The following is a 19,869-nucleotide window of genomic DNA, read 5'->3' on the forward strand; positions in this document are numbered from 1 at the left end:
CACACTATAACACTCTATAGCATGCTGTAACACTCTATAGCATGCTATAACACTCTATAACATGCCTTAACACTGTATAACAGGCTATAACACTCTATAACACTCTATCACATGCTATAACACTCTATAACACTCTATAGCATGCTATAACACTCTATAACATGCCTTAACACTGTATAACAGGCTATAACACTCTATAACACTCTATCACATGCTATAACACTCTATAACACTCTATAGCATGCTATAACACTGTATAACACTCTATAGCATGCTGTAACACTGTATAACAGACTATAACACTATAACACTCTATAACATGCTATAACACTGTATAACAGGCTATAACATGCTATAACACTCTATCACACTCTATAGCATGCTATAACACTCTATAATACTCTATAGCATGCTATAACACTCTATAACACTCTATCACATCCTATAACACTCTATAACACTCTATAGCATGCTATAACACTGTATAACAGGCTATAACATGCTATAACACTCTATAACACTCTATAGCATGCTATAACACTCTATAACACTTTATAGCATGCTATAACACTCTATAACACTCTATCACATGCTATAACACTCTATAACACTCTATAGCATGCTATAACATGCTATAACACTCTATAACACTCTATAGCATGCTATAACACTATATAACACTCTAAAGCGTGCTACAACACTCTATAGCATGCTATAACACTCTATAACACTCTATAGCATGCTATAACACTCTATAACACTCTACAGCATGCTATAACACTGTATAACAGACTATAACACTATAACACTCTATAGCATGCTATAACACTGTATAACACGCTATAACACTCTATAACACTCTATAACACTCTACAGCATGCTATAACACTGTATAACAGACTATAACACTCTATAACACTCTATAATACTCTATAGCATGCTATAACACTCTATAACACTCTATAACACTCTATAGCATGCTATAACACTGTATAACAGACTATAACACTCTATAACACTCTATAGCGTGCTATAACATGCTATAACACTCTATAACACTCTATAGCATGCTATAACCCTCTATAACACTCTACAGCATGCTATAACACTCTATAACATGCTTATTTACTCTCGTGTTGACACACTATGGCACTCATACTGCCTCATACTGTGTATGTACTCTATGATCTCCATGACTGGCCTTAATTTGAGCATCAGGCATGAGTGAACCTGGCTGTGTGTGTGTGTGTGTGTGTGTGTGTGTGTGTGTGTGTACCTGCCCAGTGAAGCAGAAACCTCTCCTGGGTTTGCCTCACCATACGAAACACAGTGCTATTTCTTTGTTTTTTTTTTTTTTAAAGTTCGAACAACCATGACTCAGTTACTCCACGCTCTCATACCCCAGCTCTGTCGAATGCTCGATTCTGATTGGTCAGAAGCCGTTGATTAATTTTCGAACTCCTCCAGCAGCACAGCTGCAAATCACAGGTTTATACAGCATTAATGCTCTCCTTCTAATACCTTATCCTTTCTCTAGTAACGACTTCAAAAATATCGTGAAGTTTTCTGTAAGGAGATGTTTATTTGATATTTCCGGAAGGAGTCTCCAGTATCAGAGTCTTCAGGAGCCGACTTGTCTCTCGGAAGCTGCACGACGTTAAATGTAACTATAAACGGATACAAAGTACATATCTTTGTTTAATAAATAAATAAATAAATAAAAAAAACATGGTTGGCAAATTGCTGTGGTATAAGAGGAATAAAACTCTTCCGAATATGAAATGAATCCACTTTTTGGGTATTCCACTGCTTCACACCATGTGGCCGCTGATTATTTTCCTATTCCAGCATGTCCTGGAGTGTTTTATTCCTTAAATATTGCTGTGTGTCTTGTCAATATAAAATGGAGGAAAGAAAATCTGTTAGAAACTTGCTCTTTACATGCATGATGACATTAACGAACCCAAAGCTGAAGCAGCAGCTGTGATGTGTGTGTGTGTGTGTGTGTGTGTGTGTGAGAGAGAGAGAGAGAGAGAGAGAGAGAGATTTATGACGGATCCTTGTTTAATTCCCTCCATCTACTTCCTGTGCATCACAAGATAATCTCTCTCTCTCTCTCTCTCTCTCTCTCTCTCTCTCTCTCTCTCTCCTTTAGGATCCTTTCCCATAACTCATCTGCCTCTTCTTTTTTTTTTTCTCTTGCTCTTTGCTCTTTCCCTGTTATTATTTCTCTGTTGTCCTCCTGACATTTCTATAACCTTTCTCCTACCCCACTCCGTCTGTCTCAAACTGTAAACATACCTTGTTACCTTGTTCTTTCTCATTTGTTTCTCCCTCCATCCTTTGTTTCATCTTCCAACCCATCTGTCAGACAGAGCAGTGGATTGTCTCTGGGTTGGTTAATCTCAAACACACACACACACACACACACACACACACACACACACACACACACTGATCTCTTTAATCTGTCATTCCATTAAATGTCTATCTGGTTGCACACACGTCTATACTGTATGTATACTAGAGGCAGTATACACTCCGGGTTGTGTTGTTGTAGGCGAATAATCGACGTCAGGCTGGCGTGATGAAGCGGGTAATATCGCTGATAATACCCAGAAGCCGATCATTTTCCTTTAACAGCACATCCTGAAGTGATTTATTCCTCTCACACCACAGCAAGTCACATTCATACTATAAAGCTAAATATCAACACCTCCTGACCAATCAGAATGCAGAGTTCAACCGCGCCGTCGTTATATTAAAATCAGTTAATATTACGCTCTGCAGAGCACAAACTCTTTTTACATTTTTTTAATTCTTACATAATGGCTCGCTTTTCTGCAGTGTTTTAAAACAATGTCCCAGCTCAGCAGATCAGCTGGAAATGATTCACTTGTATTGAGGCACACTGTTAGTTTTGGCACTCATCATGACATTATTTGAATATATGTACGTGTGTGTGTGTGTGTGTGTGTGTGTGTGTGTGTATGTGTATACTCATTTCCTCATCAGATTTCCATGCGAGTCTCTCGTCTTCCTGACTCTCTTTGTGTGTGTGTGTGTGTGTGTGTGTGTGTTTGTTTGTGTGTAGTGTATTTTCTGGACCAGAATATTTTTCCCCCCATAGTGATTGACATAGAGTATAAAATGGAAGAATGGAAAAGTGATTTTTATAGTTTTATATGAAATATGACAATATTTGTTTACACGCCAACATGACACAGCATGCTGACACAAACATATCCCTAAATAGACACACAGTATTACATTTATTCATTTCTGCTCCTCTGCGGGAGCTGTGCATGGTTATCGACATCCATCCAGATCTCTACTTGAATAAGAGCTCGGAGGCGTGGACTACAGCCAGGTGATTAGAATAATCTGAATAACGAGCCAAGGAAATCCATTTAAGCTGGTCTGTAACTCAGTTCTGTATACAAGGAACTTTCCAGGAGTAAGTATTAATGTAGTTTTTTAAGACAATGAGTATAGCTTCATTTTATAATAAGGTTTGTAGCAAAATTCAAAATTTTAACAGCAAAATGCTCAAACAAAGTAAAGCCTTATTTGGATGATGTTTGTTTCTGGTGATGTGTGTAGAGTGGTGTAGAGATGTGTAGAGACGTGGTGAGGTGTGTAGAGAGGTGTAGAGATGTGGTGAGGTGTGTAGAGGTGTGGTGAGGTATGTAGAGGTGTGTAGAGAGGTGTAGAGGTGTGTAGAGATGTGTAGAGGTGTGTAAAGGTGTGTAGAGATGAGGTGAGGTGTGTAGAGATATGGTGAGGTGTGTAGAGATGTGGTGAGGTGTGTAGAGATATGGTGAGGTGTGTAGAGATGTGGTGAGGTGTGTAGAGATGTGGTGAGATGTGTAGAGATGTGTAGAGGTGTGGAGAGGTGTGTAGAGAGGTGTAGAGGTGTGTAGAGATGTGGGGAGGTGTGTAGAGGTGTGTAAAGGTGTGTAGAGATGTGGTGAGGTGTGTAGAGGTGTGGAGAGGTGTGTAGAGTTGTGGTGAGATGTGTAACAATGTGTAGAGATGTGTAGAGGTGTGGTGAGGTGTGTAGAGGTGTGTAGAGATGTGTAGAGGTGTGTACAGGTGTGTTGAGGTGTGTAGAGATGTGTAGAGGTGTGTAGAGATGTGTACAGGTGTGTTGAGGTGTGTAGAGGTGTGTACAGGTGTGTTGAGGTGTGTAGAGGTGTGTAGAGGTGTGTAGAGGTGTGTTGAGGTGTGTAGAGGTGTGTTGAGGTGTGTACAGGTGTGTTGAGGTGTGTACAGGTGTGTTGAGGTGTGTTGAGGTGTGTAGAGGTGTGTAGAGGTGTGTTGAGGGGTGTAGAGGTGTGTTGAGGTGTGTACAGGTGTGTTGAGGTGTGTACAGGTGTGTTGAGGTGTGTTGAGGTGTGTAGAGGTGTGTAGAGGTGTGTTGAGGTGTGTAGAGGTGTGTTGAGGTGTGTACAGGTGTGTAGAGGTGTGTACAGGTGTGTAGAGGTGTGTAGAGGTGTGTAGAGGTGTGTTGAGGTGTGTAGAGGTGTGTTGAGGTGTGTACAGGTGTGTTGAGGTGTGTAGAGATGTGTTGAGGTGTGTAGAGGTGTGTTGAGGTGTGTACAGGTGTGTTGAGGTGTGTACAGGTGTGTTGAGGTGTGTAGAGGTGTGTAGAGGTGTGTAGAGGTGTGTTGAGGTGTGTACAGGTGTGTTGAGGTGTGTACAGGTGTGTTGAGGTGTGTTGAGGTGTGTAGAGGTGTGTAGAGGTGTGTAGAGGTGTGTACAGGTGTGTTGAGGTGTGTTGAGGTGTGTACAGGTGTGTACAGGTGTGTTGAGGTGTGTTGAGGTGTGTACAGGTGTGTTGAGGTGTGTACAGGTGTGTTGAGGTGTGTAGAGGTGTGTACAGGTGTGTTGAGGTGTGTGGAGATGTGTGGAGATGTGTAGAGGTGTGTTGAGGTGTGTTGAGGTGTGTACAGGTGTGTTGAGGTGTGTACAGGTGTGTAGAGGTGTGTAGTGATGCGTAGAGGTGTGGTGAGATGTGTCGCCATGTGTAGAGCTGTGTAGAGGTGTGTCTAAATTTTCTTGAAGAATGTATATAATGTATATAATATCAAGTGTATAGTTTCAAGTGATGCGTATTTTTGCGTATTCGCACTTTTCTCTGAAGTGCGCAGCGTTCACACATATTTTACGCATATATTAAGTTTCTCGTCCAATAAGACTTTATAGAATTCATTGGAATGTGTTACAGAATAGAAGTATGAAACAAACAGATGAAGAACGAACACAACCCTCGACATGATTTAAACTACTTTCCTCTGTCCCACTCCTTTCTTTTATGTGTGTGTGTGTGTGTGTGTGTGTGTGTGTAGGAGGCATATGATTATGGCTTATGCAACAGAAGCTGAATCTTGTGGCTCAGTGTAATGTGTGTATCGTGTGTATTGTGTTTGCAATTTTTTGTGATAGTTATAAGTGAAGTGTGTGTGTCTTTTAAGTGTAACAAAACAAAAGAGGTGGCAGTACTGCATATTCATAACGTGTGTGTGTGTGTGTGTGTGTGTGTGTGGGGTCTAGGTGACCATCCCTCGAGGAAAGGATGGCTATGGGTTCACCATCTGCTCCGACTCACCCATACGAGTACAAGCTGTCGATCCAGGCAAGGACCTCATTGCTCCACACACACACACACACACACACACACACACACACACACACACACACACACAGTGTCAAACCCACTCATGCAGTCTCAGAGTGTACAGTATATATCTGTAATGCAGAGGTTTAGAGAAAGTGTGTAGGTGCACATGTTAGTCTATAGATCTATATCTCATAAAGTTTTATTTTGTGTGTGTGTGTGTGTGTGTGTGTGTGTGTGTATAAACAAGATGAGGAAAGTTGACTGTGTGGCTGGGTGTGTGGGCACAAGAAACACCTTATGGATCGATATCTCAAGTTTTATTGTGTGTGTGTGTGTGTGTGTGTGTATTCAGGTGGTCCTGCAGATCTGGCTGGCCTCAGGCAGCTGGACACGGTGCTGCAGTTGAATGGTCAGTCTGTGGAGCAGTGGAAGTGTGCGGATCTCGCCCATGCCATCAGGTACTACAGCTCACACCTTTGTGTGATCCCAGGGAACTCTGTGTGCACAAGGCGGGGGACACCCTGGATGGCGTGCCTACCCATCGCATACACAAATTCACATGCTACGGACAATTTAGACACGCCAGTCAGCCTACATCGCATGTCTTTGGTCTGGGGGAGGAACCCGGAGTACCCGGAGGAAACCCCCGCAGCACGGGGAGCAATTCAAACCCCCAACCCTGGAGGTGCGAGGCAGCCGTGCTAACCACTAATCCAGGTGTTGAATATTCTCTACTGTATGATGCCAACCAGAAGTGTGGAATGATGGGAAATGCTGTCGCGATATTGACGTTCAGGTTAGAAGTAGTGCACAGATCGCTTCAATTCCACGTGTTTTGGATCGTGCGCGTGTTTAATATCGAGCTCCTGCACCACCGTCTATTTTGGTCCGCGAGGAAGGTTCATTAACGCAGAACAAAAGCAGATTCGGGGCGCACGCAATGTCCCATAATTCAGTAAACCTTTCGAGCGGTGTAATATTTCTCGCTGATAGAGTGGTTCATCTTCTTTATCCCTGCAGTACTGCCGACATCGATGTACAGACACGTTTATCTTTTTTACCTGTTCTTTATGCGGACACTCTGGCGGGATTATCTCAGCTGTCAATCATGCTTTATGATCCAGAACTTCAAATCTAAGGAGCGGAGGTTCACCGACGGTTCGGGGCAAACGCAAGAGCCGCTTCGAATCATCGTCAAACTCCATGAGTCACTCCTGTGTGCTTGCTTTCTTCTCTTTCTTTTCTTGTCCCGTCTGCCCCTGAAACAAATAAAAGGAGCGGTGAGAAATCGAATTACGAGGAGACAACGGATATGAGAAGAATAAAACACGTGGGGGGGGGCGGTGCAGTTATAGAGAAATAATCAACGACGGGGAAGTCGGATGCAGCCGAATGTAATTACTTTACTATAGCAGCATGTCCTGAAGTGTTTTATTCCTCTTATACAGTTAGTTTTACTTATTAAAGAACGACATGCTGTAGTTTTTATCCGTTTATAGTTACATTTCCTTCTAAAAGCGCAAACCTTCAAATGACGTCTTTACATCGGATCGTCCAAAATGGCTGACACTGGAGACTCCTCCCACTCCTCCTGAAATAAACATCTCCTTCACCATATCAACAATAATATGTCTATTTGTAACTCGATGATGATTGTCCGTCATACAGTTTCCTACGGATTTGTGCTTTGTTGCTATAGAAACGATAACGTATTAGAACCTGGGATTTGCGGCTGCACTGCTATCATATAGAAAATGAATCAACACCGTCTGTCCAATCAGAATGGAGAATTCGACAGTGCTGTGGTATAATAGCGTTTGCTATATTTATATTTATCTCTGTGCAGAAGCAGTGCCCGTGAGATCACGGTGGTGGTGTGGCGTTCAGGACCCTCCGTGAAATCCAGCTATAAGGGTCTGATCCATCAATCCTACAAGAGCTCCAACTACGACTCTCCCGTCTCTCCTCCCAGAACGAAGCGCGCAGAGAAAACGCCGCCTGTCCCCCCACTGCCCGCGCACCTCCGTCACCGAATACTGCTCAACGGCTCGGAGGGGGCGAGGGGTGGCGGCATCGGCGGCACCGGGGTGCCGTGGGGTGACAGGAGAGAGGAGGGCAAAGCCAGCACCAGGACACACACTCCGACTCTCAGAGGGACACGAGTCAAAGCGTCCAACGGGGACAATTACATCATTCTCTCCCCCATCAATCCAGGAAGCCAGGTACAGGGAATTCTATACAGGTTATTCGCGTTTCTAGAAATGTCCATGGTAAGGAGTCTCCACTGGTCATGATTACGTATTATTGACCAGAATGTTATACGATCAAATCCCAGAACTGCCACAGTTGGATCTTTTGCAGGAGTCTTCACACTCAGATTCCTCTGAGAGTGATTTGCATGCTCATAAACAACAACAACAACAACAACAACAACAAAACCAAACCAAAATGAAAAACATTCAACTAAATAAAAACAATGCATAATAACAGGAAATAAATGCGCGGAATAAACAACGTACGAATACACGACTGAATAAATAAGCACACAAACAAAAAAAAACAAAAACAAAAACGATAAACCAACAAATAAAAAGCAAACAAACAAACAAACGTATAAGAAGTAATAAAATCAAGCAACGTCGCAGGAATAAATGCGAACAAAATACATAATAACAACAAACGAATAAAGCAAACCAACAGATAAAATTTGTAAATTCAACAACAATAGAAACGACAGGTTTTTCAAAATCACAACCTTACAGTAAATACAAATGCCGAAAATGATACGTCTATTGACCTTGACTTAGAACTTTGTCATTGTAGAACCCAGACAGGAAAATACAATTCAGCGAGAATAAGCTGGAAACATCATCAAGGTCAAGAGAGTTAATCAGTGAGATTAGTACGGAGTCTGTGGGTGGATCTCTGTAATTGTTTGGTATTTTGACTGTCTGATGAACTCAGTGCCACATGCTGTTCATTAGTAATTGACTCGGAGCGGTCTAACACTCTGCTATAGATATTCTAATGAAATAAAACCCAATCCTCCTGCAGTCACGAGGCGTCAAGTGACAGAATCACCACAGAGCAGAAATATTCGCTTTAACTCTTCCGTATAGCATTATAAGAAAAAAAAAAAACCCCCTGGCTGTAGCGAGATGTTTAGGGGGGTGATCAGGGAGGTCACGAGGGCATTCAATTGACGCATGAGCTTTGAAACGTTGACCTTCGGACAATCTGATTTACCGAGAGCACGCCGCTACTAACAGGAGACGCACGCGGACGGATTTATAGCGTCCGTTTCCTTCCCATCGGACCCCGAGGGACTCGTAACGCTGGCGGTTCGCCGAGAGAAATCTCACACAGAGTCGGGGTCTGGTTTTACCCCAAGCTGGTCTTGTTGTGTGTGTCAGGAGGACTGAATGTGGTAGCAGGAGATCGTTCAAAAAAAAACAATAAAACAAACCAAGCCTAATATTTTATTTCATTTGCATTGTTGAATTCTTTCGGGGATTAAAGCCTCATTTAAAAATTGCGCAAAAACATCAAAGGATTTGCCCGCACAACGTTACGAACTAGAAAGGAATCTCTGTCTGAAAGACGAGCGGCGAGTTTAACGCAAATATCGACACAAAAGAATTTACACGATACACACCCGAATCGATCCATTATTGATTCCAGATGACTGAACGGATCACTTGCTGTGTTGTTAGGGGAAATCTGATATACGATGCCCAGTGTTCTCATGGAGTCAAGTAATACCGTTTGATTCATAAGCTGCAGGAATGTGCTGTTGTATTGGGAAAAAAACGAACAATAAAACGGACCACAATCGGAATCCATTTCGTGTCGGAAAGCCACGAGAGAGTCGGAAAGAATTCCAGAGCCTTCATAAAAATCTGCCCACTTAAGAGAAGTTTTTAGGTTTGAGTGGTTCTTGAAATTTTGACCCCAGTTTGTTTCAGGACAGTCTGTATAGAATTTGGGAATCAGTGTCAGGTTACGCTGCATTATGGGATCGGTCGGTTATTTTATTTCTCTGCTACCAACACATTCACGTATAATGAGATGGCTGCCTTTTGAGGCTTTTTGGACATGTCAAGTTTAAAAGTTCAGAGTTTTAGGGCCACTGTTTAAGAAATAAACATACAAGATTCTGAGAATAAAGTGGTAATAGTTTGAGAATAAAGTTGTAATATTATGAGAAGAAAAAATCACAATATTTCTAGAATAAAGTTGTAAGATTACAAGAAAAAATAAATAAATCACATTTCGAGAAGGAAGTTATAATATTTCAAGAATAAAGTTGTAATATTTTGAGAAAAAAATCGCAATATTTCTAGAATAAATCTGTAATATTATGAGAACAAAATCACAATATTTCTAAAGTTAATATTTTGAGTAAAAATATCACAATATTTATAGAATAAAGTTAATATTTTGAGAAAAAAATCACAATATTTCTAAAATAAACTAATATCGTGAAAAAAAATCACAATATTTCTAGAATAAACTAATATCGTGAAAAAAAATCACAATATTTCTAGAATAAAATTAATATTTTGTGAAAAAAATCACAATATTTCTAAAATAAACTAATATCGTGAAAAAAATCACAATATTTCTAGAATAAAGTTAATATTTTGAATAAAAAAATCACAATATTTCTAGAATAAATTTAATATTTTGAATAAAAAAATCACAATATTTCTAAAATAAACTAATATGTGAAAAAAATCACAATATTTCTAGAATAAAGTTAATATTTTGAATAAAAAAATCACAATATTTCTAAAATAAACTAATATGTGAAAAAAATCACAATATTTCTAGAATAAAGTTAATATTTTGAGTAAAAATATCACAATATTTCTAGAATAAAGTTAATATTTTGAGTAAAAATATCAATATTTCTAGAATAAAGTTAATATTTTGAGAAAAAAATCACAATATTTCTAAAATAAACTAATATCGTGAAAAAAATCACAATATTTCTAGAATAAAATTGTAATATTACGAGAAAAAAATTGCAATATTTCTAGAATAAAGTTGTAATATTACAAGAATAAATTTGTAATATTGTGAGAATTTTTTTTGACAATATTTCAAGAATAAACCCATAATAGTGTGACATGATGAAATGGTAGATATCACTTTAGCATTTTTAATGAGGGACGCTGTGGATTTGGTGAAGTTAATGTATCTATTGTTGAGGTCAGCTTCGTGGCTATTGATGGTTACATCTGCGTGCCATTCAAAGAAGGCGTGTAATGCTGTTCAGTGATGGACTGGAAGTCTGGTGCGGGCCGAGTCCCTAGTCTGTGAAGTCATATGGACTCGTAAGAATAAATCAAGCCCGTTGGAGCGTTAATAGTCTATAATGCATTGGGGACTCGAGTGCTGTGCTGAGTGCGCCGGAGTTACAGCTCTTATGCCAAGTCCGAACTACCAAGTTCTTTTGGAGAAATGATCTGGAAAGATCTAAGACTTCATATATGATCTGATGATCACATTCCCAAGCCTTATGGTTTAAGTCGAGAGCTGTTAAATCATTAATCTAATCATTGTTTATATTTCTCTAAAAGTATTGAATCAGGACTAACTGACTGACGTCATATGTCTGATCCCACAGATCCTGACACAAGTATATGGAGACAATCCCAGTAAGTCTAATCATTACATGATTTCAGTACCATGTGGTGTCATAAGCATAACCATAACATAACCGTTACACTGATGTTCTTTTGATCCTACCGCTCCCCAGCTGGATGGATGTACCCACCTGGAAATGCGAACACGCCCCAGACCCATGCCGCGCCCAGCCTGGCGAGCAGAACCAACTTCCTGCGCCGTTCAGGCAACAAATCCAAATCAACTGCCACGAGCTACCAGCCCAGCTCCAACTTCGCCAACTACCAGAACTGCACCATTGTCAGATCTCACGCCAACTACGGGGCCTACATCAAAGTGGCGCCCAAAGTTCTCATATTCCCCATCTTCGTGCAGGTATCACTCATGCTGGGTTCCATCTGTCGTTTCATCTGTATTCTGTTGAAAAGGTAAATGTTAAGAAAAAACTATTTATGGTGTGAATGTATGGCCATAATACAGAACATAGAACAAAACTTATTAATAAAATCATTTTGAGAAACTATGTTATTATTTCAAGATACTTAATTATTTTGAAGATTTTAATAAATGGTTTTCTTTTGTCTTCAAATGGCAGAAATGGGCTTCCACAAACAAACAAACAAACAAACAAACAAACAACCAAACAAACAAAAAAAGTAATTAATCAATCAGTCATTCCATAAATTACATTAAATGAAAGTTATTTATTTATTTAGCTAGCTAGTTAGTTAGTCGGTCATTCATTCATTCATTCAGTCGGTTAGTTAGTTAGTTAATTAGTTGGTTAGTTACTTGGTTAGTTGGTTAGCTAGTTGCTTAGCTGTTAGTTAGTTATTCAATTTGTTTGTTAGTTAGTCAGTTGGTTAGTTGGTTAATCAGTTAGTTACTTATTTAGTCAGTCAGATGGTTAGTTAGTTAGTTAGTAAGTTGGTTAGTTGGTCAGTTAATTAGTGAGTTGGTTAGTTAGTTAGCCAGTCACATTTGGTCAGTTAATTGGTTAGTTAATCAGTGAGGTGGTTAGTTAGTTAGTTAGATAATTAGTTAGTTGATTGGTTAGTTAGTTGGTTAGTTAGTTAGCCAGTCACAGACGGTCAGTTAATGGGTTGGCTGATCAGTCAGTCAGTCAGTTAGTTAGTTAGTTAGTTCGTTAGTTTGTCAGTCAGTTAGGTGGTTATTTATTTATTTATTTATTCAGTCAGTCAATAATTTATTTATTTATTTAGCTACTCAGCCAGACAGTTAGTTAATAGTTCGTCAGTCAGTCAGTTAGTTATCCACTTAGTTAGTTATTTAGTTAGTCAGTCAGTCACTTAGTTAATTAGTTAGTTAGATAGTCAGTCAGTCAGTCAGTCAGTTAGTTAATTAGTTAATTAGATAGTCAGTTAGTTGGTTAGTTAATCAGTTGGTTAGTCAGTCAGTCAGTCAGTCAGTTAGTTATCCACTTAGTTAGTTATTTAGTTAGTCAGTCAGTCACTTAGTTAATTAGTTAGTTAGATAGTCAGTCAGTCAGTCAGTCAGTTAGTTAATTAGTTAATTAGATAGTCAGTTAGTTGGTTAGTTAATCAGTTGGTTAGTCAGTCAGTCAGTCAGTCAGTTAGTTATCCACTTAGTTAGTTATTTAGTTAGTCAGTCAGTCACTTAGTTAATTAGTCAGTTAGATAGTCAGTCGGTTAGTTAATTAGTTAATTAGATAGTCAGTCAGTCAGTCAGTCAGTTAGTTAGATAGTCAGTCAGTCAGTTAGTTAGAACTTCATTTGAAAGATGCAATCCTTTATGTCTAAATTATCTGAGGTGTTGTTCTGCGTGTGTTTATGAGATTGCACAGGTTTTTACTCATGCTGAAACATTTAGTAAATCAGCTTCCCTGTGCCGTAGGATTCAGTGGTGAAGTGGATATCAACAATCTCAAGAAAAATCTATCAAAAAAAACAAGAGCTTTTAGTACAGTATCAGCAGGGCCTTCAAGGTTTGACTGAAGTTGGATCCATAAAACATTTTTAAAACCAGATTGTTATATTTGTAAAATAAGTAAAATACAAATGCAATAAACATTCATATTTGAATAGTTGGATTATCTTTAGGAAAAAAGTGAATTAAAATGAATACTGAGGGGGTCTGTGTTTTCAATTTTTTTTACACCTAAATGGGCCATGGCTGGTAAAGTTTTAGATATCGAACAAACCATGATTAGATGCCTTCTGATTGATGCTAGCCTGTGCTTTACATTCTGAAAATTAAATCTCATTTAAATTCCATGATGAATAAATCAGCTGCAGATTAGCACGATCCAATTCCCTTAACTCCGTTATCTCAAAAATTCCTTTCCAAACACTATTTGAGTCACTTTCTCCATTCTTACTTTGACTCAGTTACTCAACGTTCACTTGAAACACCTCAGCGCTGGCCTCCCGGTCAGCAGTTGCTTGAAGTGAGCGAATGATTTCCTATGAGCGCGCAAGAGCAATGTTCTGTGTTCACAAACCGCAAGTGTGTGGGGTCTGTAGAAACGTCCCCCCAGCTAGCTTCCTGTGCACACTGCTAGCACTAAGCTGCATTAGACGACCTCCAGAAGAAGGAAGTGGCAAACATTGTCACACTGTCACACTCTTTCACCGTGCTCATAGCTGTAGGTGCTTTTAGCCTAGTGTGCTCGAAGCTGCTTTCTGAGACTGCTCGAACCAGCAGCGCGCATCGTACTGTGGGGGTTGAGTGAACGCTCGCTGAAGAGCACTAGAGCAAGTTTGCAGTTCAGTTCAGTTCCACCTACAGCATGGCTTCTCCTGTATTTAATATGGAACTAGCGTGTGTGAGTGATATAAAGCGATTCAGCACTGATTTATTTCGTATCTTGAATCCTGACGTGTTGTTTAGTGACGTTTTCTTTATCTCCGTAGCCGCTGGACCTGTGCAGCCCGACAAGAACTCTCCTGATCACCGAGGAGATGATCCTGCATGAGAGCAAACATCTCTCCATCAAGGTAGGAGATAATAATGAAGGAGCATGTGTGTGTGTGTGTGTGTGTGTGTAAAAAAGTGCTGTCGGCGAGTTTGACCATCTGAGAACGCGGAACGCGCCTGGCACCCGAGGCAGGACGTTTCCATCCTCCTCATTATACTCTGCGTAGGAGAGCCCAGAGCGAGGGCGTGGAAGATGATGTGGTTGATGTGGAGGTGCGATTTAAAGGCGGTCTACTTGTCTTTCTCGCTCTCGCTCCTCTAAATGAGCTGTAGGCAGCTTCAGCATGAACAGTAACGATGTGCTGCAGAATGACGTGCTGCAGAAGCACAAGTGAGAATATCAGAGACCCTTCTAGAAAATTCTACCCTGTAGCCAGACCTAAAAACTTAGCGCTATGTTTAATTATTGAAAAAAACAACAACAGTTGCACTCGTTGTAACCCCGTAGCAGAGGCAAGCTTTTGCTACGTAAATAAGAACAGTTGCAGTGAATATATATATAACTTCCAACATGGGTTCTCCATCCATCCATCCATCCATCCATCCATCCATATTCTGTACTGCTTATCATACACAGGGTCTCACACAGGGTCCCTGGGCCTATCCCAGGGACCTCGTTAGCACATTAGCAGGTTGGTCTCACACCTCCAGGGTTGTGGGGTTCGAATCCTGACCTCTGCCCTGTGTGTGCGGAGTTTGCATGTTCTCATCCTGCTTCAGGGGTTTCCTCCGGGTACTCCGGTTTCCCCTCCAGTCCAAAGACATGCCTCGCAGGCTGATTGACATATCCAAATTGTCCGTAGTGTGTGAATGCGTGTGCGATTGTACCCCGTGATGAGTCGGCACCCTAGTCCAGGGTGTCTCCCGCCTCGTGCCCTGAGTACCCTCGGATAGGCTCCAGGCTCCATGGGGTACGATAAGCAGTATGGAAGATGGATGGATGGATAAATGAATGGACCTAATATGTTCTGTCAGGTGACAGTTCAGGAATAAAAAATTCCATGGCTCCAGCAACGAGGCAGAATACGTTTGCACACGTTTGAATAATGAGCCGAAGAGTTGAGTATTTCATTAAATAAAACTGCACTAAGGCGGTCCGTAGATTTTTTTCCTTTTTCTTTTTACAGCTAAATTTTGAGAACTTCTACTCTATAATAATCACATATTCAAGTAACAATCAACAATAAACAGCAAGGAACAAGATAGAAAAGCACAAATATGGAATTTGTACAGCAGTCAGCGGACTGTAACTTGCACTTCCTCTCTCTCTCAAAAAAAAAAAAGACTTAGTTTTGGACTCCTCTCTCAAAATCATTCATCCCCGAATGTCTACTCCACTTCTTACTGTATCTCTCGACAGCACAGATTATGCGTACATCCTGCCCCGCATTGTCTCCCCCCGGTTCCCGGGTTAACAGTAACCGGGAAATGACAGAACAGCCGAGCAGATACGTTAACGTCGTACTGATTACAGGAAAAGAAAATGAGGCGAAGGCCGCATCCTGCTCGGCGTGGTCAGTAAGTCATAGCGAGATATCATTCATGCTAATATTAGTGACTCGGCGTTTTTTTCCTCAGTACCGATTAATCAGCAGTGACATCTGAGTAAGCGTTATCTCGACCTCACTTCTCTTTCCCGGTTCAGCTTTGCTCTTCTTCAGCATTTATGTTTGTCCGTGTTTTTTGCTCCCTTCGTTCTCATTAATGAGAGTTTCGTCCTCGGGGATGCGAAGTCCACAATACCGAGGAGCGCGGAGGAGGGGAAGATCATCGAGCTAGCTGGCTAGCATCAGGAACCATTTTTGCCTCGCTCTAGGGACGTGTCTTACAAATGAATTTTATTTCTGTACACTACCGCTCAAAAGTTTAGACACACTCATTCTTTATTTTTACCCCCCCCCCCTCCCCCAATCCCCCACCCTCCATTTTAGAATAATAATAAAGTCATCAAAACTCAGGAGTAACACAAATAGAACTACGGGAATTATGTTGTGATTAAAAAAAAAAAAAAATCAGTATTTTAACATCTTCAAAGTCGACGCCCTTTTTGTCTAGAATTTCCAGAAATGTATTCTTGGCGTTTTCTCGAGCGATTTCTTGAGGAATTTCACCTGAGATGCTTTTTAAACAGTATTAAAGGAGTTCCCGCCTACACCGGACTCTTATCACCTGCTTTACGGAATATCCCGCTCCGAGTCGTCCGTTTAAAAAAAAAAAAAAAAAAAAAAGTTTTGTAAATAAAATGTTAGTATTCTAATGAAAGAAACGAACACGTCGGCACGATTATATTTTTGTCTACGACTCCGATTTCACACATTTAATCACACACCTTCAGATCAAAAGCTTTTTAAGATCATGAGCAACATTTCAGTCGAGCGTCCACAAATTTTTGACCGGTAGCGTAAATGAAAATATTTAACAATGTTTATATATATATATATATATATATATATATATATATATATATATATATATATATATATATGTGTGTGTGTGTGTGTGTGTACCATGGACAAAAGTGGTGCTAAGAGCCTCAGTGTTATCACAAAAGGGTAATTCCAACTTCATTTCAGCTCACATAAACCTTATACACGTCTGCTGGTGTTTATTTTATATACCTTTTTTTTTAAAAAAAATTGAATTTAGTGTAAAATGTTCCTGAGGTGGAATATATATATATATATATATATATATATATATATATATATATATATATATATACACACACACACATATATATATATATATATATATATATATATATATACATATATATATATATATATATATATATATATATATACATATATATATATATATATATATATATATATATATATATATATATATATATAAACCCCAACAGATCTCACTAACTACATATTACTTGATTATAAATAGTTTCTTACTAATCCTTGAATTAAACACGTTAAAGAATGTTTAAATGAAATCACTGGTAAAATATTAAGAGACAGAATATTGCGTTACTTTCCCAGTCTTTTGTCTGATGTCAATCAGTGCACATTTGAATATTAAGCCACGCCCACACAGACAGTTTTCTAAGAAGTTCAACTGTTGTTTGTGCATGCCTTATCACACACACACACACACACACACACACACACACACACACACATATATATATATATATATATATATATATATATATATATATATATATATATATATATATATATATATATATATATATATTCCACCTCAGTTTATTCCACCAAGACAATATATTATATTATATATTATATATTCCACCTCATTTTACACTAAATTCAATTTTTTTAAAAAAAAAGGTATATAAAATAAACACCAGCGGACGTGTATAAGGTTTAGGTGAGCTGAAATGAAGTTGGAATTACCCTTTTGTGATAACACTGAGGCTCTTAGCACCACTTTTGTCCATGGTACACACACACACACACACACACACGCACACACACACACACACGCAAACCGCAAGACCTTCCTGATCTCTCTCAGCTTGAAAACCACAGCAAGGACGCAACATGCAAAAGAAGCTGTGCACATTGTTATAGCTTGTGTATATTGCACATCTGTGGGTTTATCGGTTCGTGATTCAATATCGAAGATGTGCTGAAAGGCTGCAGAGTTTCGTTCTGCGGTAAACGACACACGTTACAGGCCATTAACCAGCTCATCTCTCTTTTTTTTGGATTTTGTTAATCAGATGCCATCAGTGTCGTTTTAATACTAATCACCAGTCCGATAAGTCCAAAGCGTCCACCTCTGTCTGCTTCTACGTGATGTGTGTGTGGGTGAGTGTGTGTACGCGTATGACTGTGTCGCTTTAACACAGGATGTGAGAGTGATCATGCGTAGGTACAAGGTGCAAAAATACCTAAGTAAACTTTTGTACATGTAACAATTGCTGGTAAAAAGTGGAGCGCATGCTTGTGTGCGCATGCACGTGCAGTGTTTCTGGGATAAATCCACATCCACCGTGATCCGGATCAGGATACAGTGCTCGCTATGGAATGAAGGAAGGAATGAATGAATGAGTGAGTGAATGAATGAATTACTGTTAGATTTGGTGGACAGGAAAGAGCCACACTGAGACACTTCCTGTGACATCTAACTAGGATTAAGGCGCGTCTCTAGGATGCTCAGTGTGAAACATTTCAAGGTTACAGCTCACACGTGGATGGATATTTTAATAAGCTGGAGACTCCAAGCAAGCGTTGAAATCAACAGAGAAAGGACTGCAGTAATCAGTTCCAACATTCATCGAACCAGGGATCACGGAGCTGTAAAGCAGGAATCCAACCCGCTGTGCCAATATATATAGACACAGAGGCACAGAGACAGAAAGAGAGACATGCATACACAGAGAGAGACAGAAAGAGAGCGAAAGAGAGACACGGAGACAGAAAGAGAAAGAGAGAGAGACAAACAGACAGAAAGACAGACAGAGAGTGAGAGAGTGTAAGAAAGACAGAGACAGAGAGACACGTACACAGAGAGAGAGAGACAGAAAGAGAGCGAAAGAGAGACACGGAGACAGAAAGAGAGCGAGAGAGACAAGCAGACAGACAGACAGAGGGTGAGAGAGTGAAAGAAAGACAGAGACAGAAAGAGAGACACATACAGAGAGAGAGAGAGAGACAGAAAGAGGGTGAAAGAGAGACAGAGACAGAAAGAGAGAGCGACAAACAGACAGACAGACAGAGAGACAGAGAGACAGTGAAAGTGACACAGAGAGAGACACAGAGACAGAAAGAGAGACACATCCACACAGAGAGAGAGATAGAAAGAGAGACACAGAGAGTTTGAGGGAGGGAGGGAGAGGGCAAGAGAGAGAGAGAGAGGGAGGGAGGGAGAGAGACACTGAGAGATAGAGAGAGGGAGAGAGAAAGAGAGAGAGAGAAAGAGGGAGAGAGGGAGAAAGAGAGACACAGAGATGGAGGGAGGGAGGGAGGGAGAGAGAAAGAGAGAGAGAGAAAGAGGGAGGGAGGGAGACAAAGACACACAGAGAGATAGAGAGAGGGAGGGAGAGAGCAAAAGAGAGAGAAATAGGGTGGGAGCGAGAGAGCGAGAGAGAGAGAGAGAAAGATGGAGGGAGGGAGAGAGAGATAGAGAGGGAAGGAGAGAGGGGGGGGGTGAGGGAGAAAGTGAGAGAGACACACATAAGCAGACAGAAGCAGAGAGACAGAAAGAGAGACAGGGCAGACAGACAGCGACAGAGAGAGAGAGAGAGAGAGAGAGAGACAGAGAGAGAGAGAGAGAGAGAGAGAGAGAGAGACATTTCCATTATATATATAAATGGAAATATTGTGTTAACATGAAACTACTCGAAATCTCCTTTCGTTTAAAATATATATCACTCACTACATGTGTTTTCAGTTTTTACTCATTTTTATGAAGGGTGCCAATAATTGCGGAGACGAATGTAAATGTTTGGCCTTGAACAGATCCGAAACCACACTGGGACGCAATTAGGAAAGTTAACGAGGCATTCTGTTCCAAGATCATCCTCCAAAAACAGGCTGAAACGAGTGGAATGTGGGCGGGGCTTAGCGCCAGCACTTCCTCACTCGTCTGCAGAGCGTTTCTGTGCGTTCCTGCTCGTCTTCGGAAGAGTCCATCACCTATCCTGAGCGACTTTACCAGAAACAAACCTCGTG

At 40.3% G+C, this 19,869-nt stretch overlaps 1 protein-coding gene and 1 long non-coding RNA gene across 2 annotated transcripts in view; both read left to right on the forward strand.

Moving 5' to 3' along the window:
• The window catches only part of rgs3a (regulator of G protein signaling 3a), a 128,296-nt gene that overhangs the window by 11,999 nt on the left and 96,428 nt on the right, over positions 1-19,869 (forward strand). Inside the window, exons 2-7 of the mRNA XM_053618387.1 lie at positions 5,557-5,638; positions 5,976-6,081; positions 7,470-7,845; positions 11,256-11,286; positions 11,388-11,629; positions 14,149-14,232. Coding sequence (XP_053474362.1) covers positions 5,557-5,638; positions 5,976-6,081; positions 7,470-7,845; positions 11,256-11,286; positions 11,388-11,629; positions 14,149-14,232 — 921 coding nt within the window. The remainder of the gene's footprint in view (positions 1-5,556; positions 5,639-5,975; positions 6,082-7,469; positions 7,846-11,255; positions 11,287-11,387; positions 11,630-14,148; positions 14,233-19,869) is intronic.
• On the forward strand, positions 2,841-4,337 carry LOC128603732 (uncharacterized). Its single transcript, XR_008385056.1, has 3 exons — positions 2,841-4,045; positions 4,076-4,125; positions 4,166-4,337. It is a non-coding gene; the product is annotated as an uncharacterized LOC128603732 (long non-coding RNA).

Source organism: Ictalurus furcatus, chromosome 28, assembly GCF_023375685.1.
Source record: "Ictalurus furcatus strain D&B chromosome 28, Billie_1.0, whole genome shotgun sequence".
In the NCBI taxonomy this organism is placed as follows: Eukaryota; Metazoa; Chordata; class Actinopteri; order Siluriformes; family Ictaluridae; genus Ictalurus; species Ictalurus furcatus.